At 54.2% G+C, this 12534-nt stretch overlaps 7 protein-coding genes across 7 annotated transcripts; 4 read left to right on the top strand and 3 right to left on the bottom strand.

Moving 5' to 3' along the window:
• Positions 1-16: 16 nt before the first annotated feature.
• On the top strand, positions 17-1642 carry BDW74DRAFT_180454 (uncharacterized protein; the record flags this gene model as incomplete). Its single annotated transcript, XM_073729751.1, has 1 exon — positions 17-1642. The coding sequence occupies one exon, from the start codon at positions 17-19 to the stop codon at positions 1640-1642; it is 1626 nt and encodes a 541-aa protein (XP_073581482.1).
• A 492-nt stretch (positions 1643-2134) lies between these two features.
• On the bottom strand, positions 2135-3489 carry BDW74DRAFT_180453 (histidine-specific methyltransferase; the record flags this gene model as incomplete). The annotated part of the gene is made up of 3 exons (XM_073729750.1): positions 2135-2178; positions 2211-3031; positions 3113-3489. 3 exons carry the CDS (start codon positions 3487-3489, stop codon positions 2135-2137), a joined length of 1242 nt encoding a protein of 413 aa, XP_073581481.1.
• A 361-nt stretch (positions 3490-3850) lies between these two features.
• Positions 3851-6278, bottom strand: BDW74DRAFT_157519 (uncharacterized protein). Its single transcript, XM_073725159.1, has 7 exons — positions 6189-6278; positions 5728-6111; positions 5635-5671; positions 5472-5548; positions 5038-5417; positions 4876-4943; positions 3851-4816 (listed from the first exon to the last, which is right to left on the bottom strand). Exons 2-7 carry the CDS (start codon positions 5896-5898, stop codon positions 4437-4439), a joined length of 1113 nt encoding a protein of 370 aa, XP_073581480.1. The 5' UTR covers positions 5899-6111; positions 6189-6278; the 3' UTR covers positions 3851-4436.
• BDW74DRAFT_157507 (uncharacterized protein) lies at positions 6276-7819 on the top strand. Its single transcript, XM_073725158.1, has 4 exons — positions 6276-6625; positions 6682-6805; positions 6862-7322; positions 7413-7819. Exons 1-4 carry the CDS (start codon positions 6316-6318, stop codon positions 7724-7726), a joined length of 1209 nt encoding a protein of 402 aa, XP_073581479.1. The 5' UTR covers positions 6276-6315; the 3' UTR covers positions 7727-7819.
• Positions 7820-7981: 162 nt separating this feature from the next.
• Positions 7982-8350, top strand: BDW74DRAFT_157506 (uncharacterized protein). Its single transcript, XM_073725157.1, has 2 exons — positions 7982-8099; positions 8150-8350. Exons 1-2 carry the CDS (start codon positions 8031-8033, stop codon positions 8270-8272), a joined length of 192 nt encoding a protein of 63 aa, XP_073581478.1. The 5' UTR covers positions 7982-8030; the 3' UTR covers positions 8273-8350.
• Positions 8351-8509: 159 nt separating this feature from the next.
• BDW74DRAFT_157505 (fungal specific transcription factor domain-containing protein) lies at positions 8510-9736 on the top strand (the record flags this gene model as incomplete). Its single annotated transcript, XM_073725156.1, has 3 exons — positions 8510-8929; positions 8988-9344; positions 9413-9736. Coding segments are annotated over exons 1-3 (1007 nt in total), but the record flags the coding sequence as incomplete, so codon positions are not given.
• An 884-nt stretch (positions 9737-10620) lies between these two features.
• On the bottom strand, positions 10621-11664 carry BDW74DRAFT_169337 (SDR family NAD(P)-dependent oxidoreductase; the record flags this gene model as incomplete). Its single annotated transcript, XM_073726979.1, has 3 exons — positions 10621-10838; positions 10907-11521; positions 11589-11664. The coding sequence occupies 3 exons, from the start codon at positions 11662-11664 to the stop codon at positions 10621-10623; spliced, it is 909 nt and encodes a 302-aa protein (XP_073581476.1).
• Between the last annotated feature and the right edge of the window lie 870 nt (positions 11665-12534).

The raw sequence follows: 12534 nt of genomic DNA, 5'->3' as shown, positions 1-12534 counted from the left end.
AATTAGCCAAGCCAAAATGAAAGCTGCAAAGAAAGAACGACTGCCCGCCGAGGCCCCGTCCACTCCATCTGAGTACACCACCGGCTGGCGCCTTCCAGCCCTGGTGCTTGCCCTAGGCATGGCCATCTTTCTAGTGGCCGTGGATACAACCATCGTCTCAACCGCAATCCCCGCCATTTCCACCGAGTTCCAATCTGTCTCCAGCAATGGCTGGTATGGCTCCGCCTTCTTCTTGACTAACGCCGCCGCCCAATCTTCCTGGGGCAAAATATACCGCTACCTACTACTGAAGGCCACCTTTGTCTCGTCAATGGCCCTGTTTGAGGTGGGGTCATTGATCTGCGCCCTTGCACAGAACCCAGCCACCCTGATCGTCGGACGTGCCCTGGCTGGAGCTGGTGCCGCGGGCGTGGTCTCAGGCGCCTACACGATTCTGGCGGTCAGCGCAGCGCCCAAGATCCGATCGGCGCTGACGGCGATCTTTGGGGTTAGCTACGCTGTCGCTAGCTTTGTGGGACCACTATTGGGAGGCGCCTTCACTAGTGCCACCACATGGCGCTGGTGCTTCTGGATCAACTTACCGGTCGGCGGCGTGACGCTCGTTATCGTGCTGCTGATTTTCAACCCTCCGAGCTCCTGTGTCCCGGAGCCTGCGTCGTGGCAGTCGATCTTGAAGCAGCTTGACCTCCTCGGCGTTGTGCTCTTCATCACAGCGATGACGTGCTACCTCCTTGCCCTCGAGTGGGGAGGCGGCGTCAAGACTTGGGGTGATGCTGATGTGATAGGGACGCTTACTGCAGCTGGAATCATAGCACTACTTTTCTGTCTTCAGCAGTGGTTCATGCACGACAGCGCCATGATCCCCCGCGGCCTCCTTCTCACCCGCTCCATGACTACCCACTGTGCCGTGATTTTCTTTCTTGCCCCGGCCTTCTTCATCCTGCTCTACTACCTGCCAATATACTTTCAGGTTGTACGCGGCCTATCAGCCACAGCATCCGGCGTGCGAACCGTCCCCCTCGTCTTAGCCTGCGGTTTCCTCTCCGCGCTTTCAGGCATTTACATGTCAGCCCTGGGCTACGGGCTGCCACCTATGCTTCTCGGTAGCGCTTCCACAGCCATAGCGTGTGGGGTTCTCTACCGCCTATCAGCCAACTCTTCTTCAGCATTTTGGATTGGATTACAGGTCCTTTCAGGGACAGGCGTAGGCATCGCCTGCCAGGTCCCCATGATCGTCAACCAGGCGACCGCAGCGGCATCGGACCTCTCGTCCGCGACGGGGCTGACGCTGTTTTTCCAGATGACGGGCGGAGCGCTATTTCTTCAGCTAGCGCAGTGTCTGCTCAATAACAAACTTGGGTCGTATCTTGGCGCTCACCTGGATGCCTCAGGGCAACATGTTGATCCGCGAATAGTGTTGGGGGCTGGGGCGGCGGGGATTGCGGAGATGTTCGGGGCGGACGAGCTCGGTGTTGTGCTTGGTGCTTACATGGCTGGACTTAGGGTTACGTTTGTGCTGGGGGCTGTGTTGGCTGGCGTGGCGACGGTGATCTCTGGATTGACGGGGATGCGGTCGATCAAGGGACAGGGACAGGGACAGTCAGCTGGTGATGGAGAATTGGAGACCTCGCGTGGTAGCTGATACCATACCATCTTGCCAGTGCCAGTTCCCGCGAGACGTCAGATTTTCCATGATCGGCGAGGTAACTGAGGGTATTGATGTGCAGTGTAGGCTGGCTGATCGGGGCTGATCTGGCTGAAGAGTGGACGGAAACAAGATCCGAGACGATCAGATATTCAACTTTATTGTGACGATCATTCTTCACCTCGCATGTATGCTCTCGAAGAAACAAAGCACATTGATTGCTATGGAGCCCCTTGCATTCTATTCCATCGGCCTGGATCCGCCAACCGGTGCTCACAGGCCTCGCCTGATTTTCCTTTTTTTTTTTTTTTTTTTTTTTTTTTGCGCTTCATCCGGAAAATGGGCAAGGCCTATATTTGGAGAACAAAACAAGGAACTGATCCAAAGCAAGTTGAAGCAGAAATAAGCAAGACCAAAGCCACCTATACTCGCTGACACCTAGAACACCGATTGATCCTACGTTGCCTGTAATCTTACAGCACAGCCTGCTCAGATCTCCCCAACGTCATCCACCGCAACAATCCGATAGAACCCTGCCGCCACAAGTCAGCAAGCGCATACTCACCCTCGCGAAAGTCGATAGGGAGTGACAGGACAAGGATGGGCTGCATACCGTAGATACCCTCCCCATCCATCCAGCACGACGCCACCCCAAACCCAGCCTCCCGCGCCATCTCCGCGACCTGGTCAGCAGACCACTTCCCACTCAACAGCTGCCTGATCTCCGTTCCCTGCTTGATCGGCATTGATTCGTCGAGTCCAAGCTCGATCCGAGTGTTCCGAAGCGCGATATGGCTTGCCCGGACCATCCGCGTCTTGCGGTCGAAGCGAGCCTTGACCTCCCAGTCCTGGAGCTGAAACCCAACTCGGCCTCCGCCGCAATCGCCGCGTAAGACCCTATTCGCGGCTTCCATACCACTTGCTGGAACTGCAAAAAAGCCCTCGTTGGACAGGTACGCAGCGTCGATCCGGTCTTCGTCGGCGCAGGCATCGGCGCCAAAGACGAAGGAGCATTTGGGTCTGGCGCTGGTCCAGTTTACTTTGCTGTAGACTGACTCCCGGAACGAAGTAAGCAGGGTAGTGGCGTCTTCGAGCTCCGTGTTGGCGATTGTGTTACCCATCCAGAGGAACGCTATTTCAGAAATCTTGGAACTGCCGTCGAGGAGAGGGTTCTTTTCAGTGTTTAACCACCGGATACAATCCTCGTACGTGCCCAGGAGGCCAGAGACGCTGATGGATGGTGTCTCTGAGGGGATCGTATCGGATCTGTGGAGCCCACGCAGACTGGCATGCAAAGACTCCGCAGAGACGTCGAGGGCGTGGTAGGCAACTTGCTTCTTCTGCGCTGCGAGAGCTGAGAGGATGGCGCCTGTCTTTTGGAGGTTTCTGCGCGGTAATGGTCAGCGTCTTGTTTATCCATCCCCCGGCTTGGATCTAGACTTGTGAAGAGTAGCTGGTCAAACATACCCACATCCAAGCTCGATCAAAACCGCAGAGTCCGGTATTGTGTTTGCTATGCTGTCCGCATGGCGCTGCAGGATCTCGACCTCGCAGTGGCGGGGGTAGTATGTCGGATCATGGCAAAGTTTGTCGTACAGAGCAGCCCCGGCCTCACTCCAGCATAGAATGGAGGGGAGCTCGAGCTCGTCGGGATGGCGCTGGAGGCCGTCGATAATGGCGCTCTTTAGATCAAGAGGATCGCTGGACTGGCGGATGTCGAGGATGTCGATGCCGTTGTCAATGTCGACGTCTACGGCGGCTTCCACGATGGAGCTGGGAGCTTTGAGGTCGGCAGCTACTGCAGTGGACGAGGTTTCGAGGCAGGTCACCAGGGTAGAGCTCATCTTTGCAACAGCAGGGCCGGATTAGCTTCTCTACTTAGAGAAAGATGATGATGGGCGTATCCCGAGTCGACTGCGTTGGAGCTATTAAACCATCTGTGTACCACATACGCATATGACGCTACTAGGTAGATCATGATCTGTGTCACTAAGCGGATGTGTTTAGTTCATGCAGGTTCATGTACTACCTAGATAGTATACATCGCATCCCAGTACCATAGTTGAGTCGATCGATCCTGCAGCCTCGGAGATCTTCGGGCTCGGCATAGGTGGGTGTACGGAGTATACGACGCCCCGTGTCTAATGGAAAATATTGCCGAGACCTTGCTTCTTCTGCCCCGTGTGACCGGCGGTCAAAAAGCCAAGTAAGTCTTGCAGGATGATCTCTCTGCTGTCTGGACCAGAATCGGTAGCTATAAGCGATAGCACTGCATTGAACGTCCACCTCACGTACCACAGTCCCGCCTAGTATTAGGCCGCAGGAAAAGGAGGAAGCTTCAGCTAGAATTGAACAGGGCTTCATGGACGTAGATCGTCATTACAGTACGATACGAGACTTGGAAAGATAGGGCTGTATTTGTTGTATCCACCCAGGACAATCCGGCTTCAGGTTCCGATGCCCTTGAGGGACCAGCTGGACGCAGCTTCGGAATCGTTTAGTCTTGCTTATTGTCCTTCAGTCTTAGACCTGCATAGGCTGCTAAGAGAAGTTTGGGACTGGACAGTTGGTTGGAAGACTATGTGCATCCATGCATCCATGGATGGCCTTGGGAGGTGCGATGCTACCTAGGTATCTTAGGTAGGGCACGGACAAGCTTGCCCTAGCTTACCCGACAGATGGCAACCTTGCCGTCGAGGAAGACCACATACATCCAAGGTAATAAATACTGATTATCGACTTTTGCAAGGCATCTGCAACCGAGATATACCTAGTTTTAACGGATCCTCGTCTAGCCTTCCTCCTTTCGACCCGTACTCAGACTCCTCAACGAGATACTATCCCGCACATGAATAACTCTTGCCCGGCTATGCATCGACTCTTCTGTGCTGTCGTCTCTCGATATACCCCTTCTACCACGCCTGCCCTCTCCATTGTCACTTCCGTCAAGCCGAGCGAACCTCGCGCGCCGCGCCTCCGTCGGCTTCGAATCGAGTGAGCTTGCCCTGGCGTACCGCGTACCTCGAACAGCCCCATCCCTCATGCGTTGTACGCCCCTCATCTTGCCAGGGAGGAATCGTACGAGCAACGGCCAGATTGAGGGCAGACAAGCGGCGACAATGATAATCCCGCCTTCGAGCACGGTCCAGATGCCCAAGTTGACTGATGTCCCTGTTCAGCAGTCTTCATCAATACGACTCTCTACTGAATGTAGGAAAGAGAAAGCGTACAGGTTGGATCAGTCAACGCACTCTCCTGGAAGAAGATGACCATGCGCAGGATACTTGTTACTAGGCCCCTAGTGCGAATAGCACAGAGCAACGGTTAGCCCTTTGGCATATCACAAGCAAGTCACTACTTTTCACACAACTAGAGCCTTCTTGGGGACTTACAGGCCCCCTAACATGAACACCCCTGTTAGCGCGAGCTTCTGCGTCCATCTAGTCTGCAGCCCCCAGACAAGCGGCATCGGCATAACCAGAATCGCCGCATCCGTGGCTATATTCGGCGGTGACACGTATCGGTAGAATGCCTGCTGGTTAAAGCACGAGCCCCCGGGAATGCTCTTGTCCCAGATATACTGGATGGGCGAACACTGGAAGATTGCAGCGAACAAGACGCCGATCCCGTGGGCGAGGACCAGAAAGCCCATGGCGTAAGAGAGGGTCCGGAACGAGCGGGTTGGAAAGATGCGCACGTAAAACAGCAGGATGGAGAGCTTTGCCGGCGTCACAATGAAGGGAAAGTCGAGGATTTGGTTGGCAAGGAGGCCCTATGCGTTGTAAGGATTGGAGAGAAACGACTTGGAAGAGCGATGGGAACCGACTTTCTGCAATGCAACCAGTTTCTCGGGCGTTTGCTGGACATATTCGAAGTGATAGCCCAGCCCGGCGATCTTGAGCACTATACCTCCGAAACGGATCTCTGCGGTCAGTCATTACTCTGTTATTCCTGTACTGGCGAGGGCCATATGTGCAACAATAACATACACACAATATACAACGCCGACTGCCCAAGGCTCGCAACCTGAGCGACAACAGTCATTAGACTCATTCAGAATGGCCGAAAAGACAGCGACCGACCAATGCAGGAATTATCAGGTAGTCATCAAGTGTGCACGCAAGACGCTGTGTATACCGTGTATAGAAGCGGGCAGGGACCACAATGATCTGCACAACCGCGATCGCAATCGAGACACCGAGCAGTCTGTCGCCACAGTATGAGGTGTCCACTTCCCCAGATGAGTTGCTCATCTCTGAGGTTAATCAGACCTGGATCCCGTCAGCTGCAGCAGTGGTTCTCAACCACCGGGTTGCGCTGGATAATGCAGGGGCGATCCGAGCATTGAAGTTGGTGCGGAAGGTGCCAGTGAAAGGTTTTTTATTAAAGAGAGGTGGCATGTTCTCAAGGCCATTCCTTCGATCCTGCTTACCTAGTGCAGCTTTCCGAGTTTATTGCGAGAATTGTGCGTGCCTAGACTGACGCTAGACCGGGGTTCCTGATCCTGGCGGTTTCATCGAGATTGAACTAACCAAGAATTAGGGCTAGCCTCCCCCTTGGTCTTATCTTACGGAGATTAATATACAAGGGTTGCAATCCCAGTTTCTCCGCCAGTTTCGTTCCCGAACTACTGCTCTCGTCCTGCTAGTCCATCCGTGTTCTTGTCAACCATGTCGCAGTCCAAGTCTCTCGAAGACGAGATCACAGCCCTCACGCATAAAGTTCACTCAGACCCAGCATCACTCACCAACGAGGCCCGAGAAAAAGCCTTGAGTGCTGCCCGAGATCTTCTTCACGCGCTGACTCCACCGCCAGAAACTGCCATCCAGGATGTTGTCTTCAACCCTGTGCTTCTCATGGCTCTGCGTATGGGTGTCGAGCTCGGTGTGTTTGAAGCGATCTGCAATGCTCAAGACAAGGACGAGGGAGTGCCTAGCCAGAGTATCGCTGAGGAATCCGGCGCGAGTCCTGTTGTTCTTGGTATGTTGTGCTTATCCTGCTGGGGTGGTTCACGCTGCTAACGTCGAACACAACAGACCAGATCCTGCGAGTCCTCGCGTCAAAAGAGTACATCCTCGAAGCGGGGGTCCAAAGCTACAACCCCTCGCCATTGACAAGGACAATGGCAGCGACCCCATTTAGGGCAATGACACGGGCATGGTGCGCTCCACCCACCAAGCTCTTTGGCCTTCGTTAACAGTAGAAACAACGCGCAGCTTCGACATCGGGAACTACACGACCACTTACGCGCCAGAATACTTCCGCGCAAACAAACATGCCTTCCCGTCTTCCATCACGGACACGCCGTTCCAGCTGGCCAAGAATACATCGCTCGACTACTTCGCCTGGCTCGCGGAGAGTCCGGCACTGGCGACAGACTTCCAGGCCTGGATGGTGGTCAAATCACAGGCGTCGCCAAACTGGGTGAACTGGTTCGATGTGCGGGGGGTGGTGCTGGACGGATTTCGCACCTCTGGTGAGGATGAGGTCTTGATCGTTGATGTTGGTGGCGGCCAAGGGCACTACCTGCATGCATTCAACAAGCGCTTCCCGGTTGAGTCGACGCCGGGTCGTCGTGTCCTCCAGGATCTGCCGCATGTGCTTGATGCTGTAACTGATGTTCCCGATGGAACCAAGCTCATGGCGCATGATTTCTTTACGGAACAACCTGTTAAGGGTGCGCATCCTTACCCCTTACCACATAATACAACCATGAAGAACGCAGTAAACGCGCACCCAGACTGACGCACCTTTCTTATCTACTTAGGGGCAAGAACATACTATCTCCACTGGATACTGCACGACTGGTCCGATGAACAAGCCCTCCAGATCCTCACGCACATTGCGGCGGCCATGGAACCGGGCTACTCGACGCTCATCATCAACGAGACAATCATCCCTGATCAGGGGTGTGACTTCCCGACGGCGAGCATGAGCGTCCTCATGATGGTGCAGGTCGGTGCTAGGGAGAGAACTGAAGCCCAGTGGAAGGAGCTGTTGGGCGCTGTGGGGCTGACCGATGTAAGCTGCCATCAGTCACCGGCAGGGGGTGGTGAAGGTATTATTGTAGTTAAAAAATAGGTATTTATAGGTAAGAATATATGGACACTAGGATGGGATGTGCAAATACTGTGTCTGGCTAGGCAGGGACTGGTTAATGCCTCTGCTATAGCCTAATAAACTCCCCGATTCTATATTTGTAAGCCTATTCTAGGGCTGCCGTATCTATTAGCCCTATTAGTACTAGCAGAATCCTGGCAGCTGACGCCAATCATCTTAAACTCCGACGCGAACGACTCGCGAATCCGTGCAGAACCCCTCACCTGCCCTTGTCAGACCTCTCCGCGCAAACCATGGCGGCCGACATTCGAAGGGCAGCCAATGTATGCGCCACCTGCAAGGCCCGCAAGAAGCGCTGCGACAAGGCCCTGCCGCACTGTCGCTACTGCACAGAGTACCACGCCCCATTAACCCTAGGCGTAGAATGCTGCTGATCGCCTCTAGCCGTGGTCTAGCCTGTCGATACCAGACCTCCAATCGCACTCTACGGCACCAACTTCGACCAACAGTAGCTTCCGAGATTGCTCACCCCACCGGTTCTCCCAAGACGGCCTCCAGAAGCGCTAGCGGCGCACAGTCTGGCATCTCCGTTGCCGCCGCATCCCGGGGGCTCTCTAACAACCTCGCTTCCAGTCCGCACTTCCCGACCCCGAGACGCTCTCTGGCCCCCGTTCCGACAGCTCAGCCCACACTCTTTGTCCAGGCGCAGCATCTGCTTGAGACAACAGGGTGGTATCTCGACGAGATCAGCGTCTGCTACTTTCAAGGCAACCACACATTCGTCCCCATCGTCTGCCGCCGGCGATTCCATGCGCACTTACTCTCTTTTGGAAAGGACCCCAAGGCTGACTTTGCCCTGCTCTTGCTATGCATGGGGCTACTCACCTCCGGCTACTCGGCGGATTCGGATTCGCGAGACCCTCCAGCAAGCCGCCGCATGGAAGATAACACCCTCTACATAGCCATAAAGTCCCTGATGTCCCAGGCGCAAGTCCTCTGTACGCCTTCGATCCGGCTGGTCCAAGCTGGTGTGTTGCTGGCGGTGTTTGAGTACGCGCATGGGCATCCGCAGCAGGCGTTTATGACGATTGGGACGTGCGCTCGCATGGCGTATGCGGCGCGGTTACGGTCTATACCGTCGCTGACTAGCACAGCTTCGACGACTGATTGGGTCGCGGAGGAAGAGGAGGTCAATGTTTGGTGGGGGATCTGTGTATGCGAGCGGTATATTCCTCCCATGTAATAGATAAAGAGGGGTCAGTTGGCGGCTAACGAAGCATAGAACCTTTCTCTGTGAGCTCCCAATCGTGCATCAACCGCTAGGGTCCATGGTGCCTACCGGCGAAGAGCGCCTTCCACTCGAGTCCAGCATCCTGGATCAGGGTAACCCGGCTGCGGCACTTAAGAGCAGCCCGGTCCACGCATTAGTCACACCCCAAGTTGGCGGCTTTGCGCGGGCTGCACAAGCGGCATGGCTTCTGGACGGGGTGCTACATGCCCTGTCTTTGACTGATCCTGATCAGCAACAGGCACACCTTGCTGACTGTGACCGGAAGCTCCAGTCGCTCTTGGCGATAGTAATGCAGCAGAATGAGGGTAAATATGGCGAATTTTGCCCTGCGATTGCGCTGATATTACGGTGCGTCTCACTTTAGCTCCATCGTTACGATGCGCATCTCCTCTGACAATAGCTGGTCGGACATCTAGCTCACTATTTCTTCTCCACGGGCATCTCCTCGACCAACAGCCACAGTATGCTCCAGGAGCCTCTATCTCGACTAACAGTTCTCTCGCAGCCCTTGACACGGTCACGAAGATGGTCATTGACATTTGCACGACCCACGAGCATGTACCAATTAGTCAGATAGACCACCTGCCACCCAGCTGCCTGTATATTATTAGGGCGGCTTTGAAACATATCTCAGAGTACCACTCGGCAACGCCTGATCCGCGGCTGCACAGTTCACTAAAGCAATTTGAGGCGAGGTGGGGGACGTCATCTAGGTAGACGGGTGACTGCGGCAGCTCTCCTCCTGGACACGGGGATAGCTATCTACATATTGATTAGGGATCTTATCGAGGCTGTTGGTCAGAGGAATACACTAGGAGAGTCATATTTTATATGAGAGACACATACCAACCATCCTAGGTACCTAGATCATAACTTGTCTGGCCTGGCGGCTCGACGGTAATTAGACGTCGGCGAAGCCCATGGTACCCCACGGGCGGCGGCAGCGGACCCTTCCGGCGGCCGCCGCTAAAGAAGTGGAGAAGCCGCCCGGCGCTGATCTCCGCACGGATGTAACCCTAAGAATAGAAATACCTAGGTATAGACCTTCAGCCCTGGAGGTTGCTTACGGTTTTGATATGCAAGTCCACGCAAGTGAGCAAGCACGCCAGCTCATCCTGCCTCTAAAGACTTTCTTACATCTAGCTACCCTCCAGCAACAGACATCCGGCTGATCTACCAGCCCATACCTGCCAGGCGGCCGCACCGACGAAGACCCGCCATCTATGAGCGGCCCACTCGACAGCTGTAGATTAGTTTATATGGCTGGCTCATTGGATGTAAATCAGCAGTTTTTATTCGCGTAGCATAGACACCCGGTGCATATCCTGGCTTATGTGTTGGATGGCGCTTACATGCATGTACCTGTCTTCCATTGGCTCCGAGGAAGGTCAGGTTGTATTATTTTGCTTTCATTGTTTGCACAAGATCCCGGTCCGGAGACTCGTAGATATCCAGACCAGATGCAATCGCGAAGCAGAACATAGTGGGATAATACATATATCATCCCTTTTATTTCAGCTCAGTACATACAATCCAGGTTGCGACATTATGCACTATTTTTAAGAACTTTGTCCACAGCAGCCTGTCTTGAACAGCCAATGCAAGAAATGCGTCTCAACCCTGCCTAATAAGTACTAGGCATGGCTGACAATCGTCCGCCGTCCGTGACAAGAATCGACCCGTTCGAGTAACTGCCCGCCCGACTCGCCAGATACAAAATAGCCCCTGCCATCTCCTCATCACCCCCAAACCGGCGGGCTGGGATAAATCGCTGATCGTCGAACGTCTCTTCCTCGGGCTTGCGACTCTGAATCAGGACAGATGCCAGCTCGGATGGGTAGACTATACGGACTCGATCAGTACCATGTTACTCCAGCAAAAGGAAATATTGGATATGAACATAAACATACTCCCCGGCGCAATTGCATTAACCCTTATCCCAAACCTCGCAAGCTGTGTACTCGCATGCTTCGTCACCTGCATGATTGCCACCTTGCTAGTCAGATATGGCGGCGAGCTTGTCCAATGCCGACTAAACGCTGAAATACTCGTCGTGAAAATAACCTGACTTTGTATGGACGGGACATCGTTCCCCTCGGTAATGGGCTTGCCGAACCCACCGCGAAGCGCATTCTGCGTTCCTGCATCTAGCAACTCTAGGAACGCAGTCATCGTAAAGAATGCGGCCGTGATGTTCAGGTTAAGCGCATCGGTCATACCCTCCATCGAGAAATTGGTGAAGAGGGTTTCGCGGAGTTCGGGCAGTGTGGCAGAGAGGTTAAACCGGACATCTGGGCCGATGCTGCCGGAGTTTGCGACGACGAGGTTCACGTAGCCTACCTCGGCCTTGATCCGATCGACGGCTGCCTGCAGGTCTGTCTTGGAGGTCACATCTGCCTGGTGCGGGAATACGATTTCGGGGAATTCGGCGGCGGCTTCCTCGAGAACGGACAGGCGGCGGCCCAGGATATAGACCCTTTTGGCGCCGTTGGCAGCCAATGCGCGGGTCATTGTCAGGCCGATGCCTGGGATATATGTCAGTATGAGTTTTGATGGTGATGGTAGTGATAGGACGAAGGAGCACGAGCTTACCACTCCCGCCGCCGGTGATGACGGCTACAATGCCATCCACGCGGAAGATGGTGCTGGGGTTGATAGACGCAGACATGTTTGAGATAACAAAAGATGGAAGCGTAAAGTTAACGGAGATTGAGGATATATGTGATTGTGAGGGCTAGATTGTTTTTTTGCGCAGTTTGATGTCTTTATATATTTCCTCCACTGCATACCTAGGTAGCGCGGATGGATTTTTGCTACTTGCTACTAGTTGCACAGCTAAAACACGTACCATAACTAAGCATCAAGCCATAAAGGTAAGGCTTGGCTTCATGATTATCATTAATAATGCATGCTTTGTCGGGTATCCAGGGTCAGCGGCCGCCATGCCCGACGGGCGGCCGCCGCTTGCGAAGCCCTGCATATGCATATGCTGGTGGTCAGCAATAGGCCGGGGCTTAGCAGGCATCCCCTGTCCATTCTTAGCATTTACATCTGACTTCATCAATTCCCGATTGCCCTTACCTATCTCACTTTATATTGACTCAACACACCGTGGCTTAGGTGTCGGATGGCCAACCCCGACGCAACCCTGGTCGGCACGCCATGCCTGCTCCCTCTTATTGTTCTCCCCCAGTGGCCTTTTAAAGCAATCGAAGCGATGTTTAGGTGCGGCATATCTATTGGCGTAAATGTCTTTTCCCTCAATAAGCATTAAATCACGGACGGTCTCAGACAACCTTGGCCGTCAAGAGCGGCCCCGAAAGGTCCTTACCGACAACCAACTCAAGTGCATTTCATCCAAGGATCCGACAACGGGGAGAAGGAGCGAGAGGGATCTGAACTGATCAACCATGCCATGGGAGATTCCCGCGACGATACCATAGGCTTCGACGATGTGCGGGAGATGCGGCTGCTATACCACCCGGAATCAACGCCCTCGGCCTCACGTTCCGCACTCCGTCGAAGCCTATGCACCGCA

The sequence above is a fragment of the Aspergillus multicolor genome, assembly GCF_047715735.1.
Source record: "Aspergillus multicolor strain CBS 133.54 unplaced genomic scaffold BDW74scaffold_22, whole genome shotgun sequence".
NCBI lineage: Eukaryota > Fungi > Ascomycota > Eurotiomycetes > Eurotiales > Aspergillaceae > Aspergillus > Aspergillus multicolor.
This window is presented reverse-complemented; position numbering and strand designations above follow the sequence as displayed.

What these genes read in the sequence shown, in the direction of transcription:
- BDW74DRAFT_157519 (XM_073725159.1), bottom strand. Translation starts at nt 5,898, where the DNA reads ATGAGCAACTCATCTGGGGAAGTGGACACCTCATACTGTGGCGACAGA. An exon ending in ACCTGATAATTCCTGCATTG is followed by an intron (nt 5,672 to 5,727) that starts GTCGGTCGCTGT and finishes GTTGTCGCTCAG; the next exon opens with GTTGCGAGCCTTGGGCAGTC. An exon ending in TGCGTTGACTGATCCAACCT is followed by an intron (nt 4,817 to 4,875) that starts GTACGCTTTCTC and finishes ACTGCTGAACAG; the next exon opens with GGACATCAGTCAACTTGGGC.
- BDW74DRAFT_157507 (XM_073725158.1), top strand. Translation starts at nt 6,316, where the DNA reads ATGTCGCAGTCCAAGTCTCTCGAAGACGAGATCACAGCCCTCACGCAT. An exon ending in CGCGAGTCCTGTTGTTCTTG is followed by an intron (nt 6,626 to 6,681) that starts GTATGTTGTGCT and finishes CGAACACAACAG; the next exon opens with ACCAGATCCTGCGAGTCCTC. An exon ending in AGGGCAATGACACGGGCATG is followed by an intron (nt 6,806 to 6,861) that starts GTGCGCTCCACC and finishes AACAACGCGCAG; the next exon opens with CTTCGACATCGGGAACTACA.
- BDW74DRAFT_157506 (XM_073725157.1), top strand. Translation starts at nt 8,031, where the DNA reads ATGCGCCACCTGCAAGGCCCGCAAGAAGCGCTGCGACAAGGCCCTGCC. An exon ending in CACTGTCGCTACTGCACAGA is followed by an intron (nt 8,100 to 8,149) that starts GTACCACGCCCC and finishes GATCGCCTCTAG; the next exon opens with CCGTGGTCTAGCCTGTCGAT.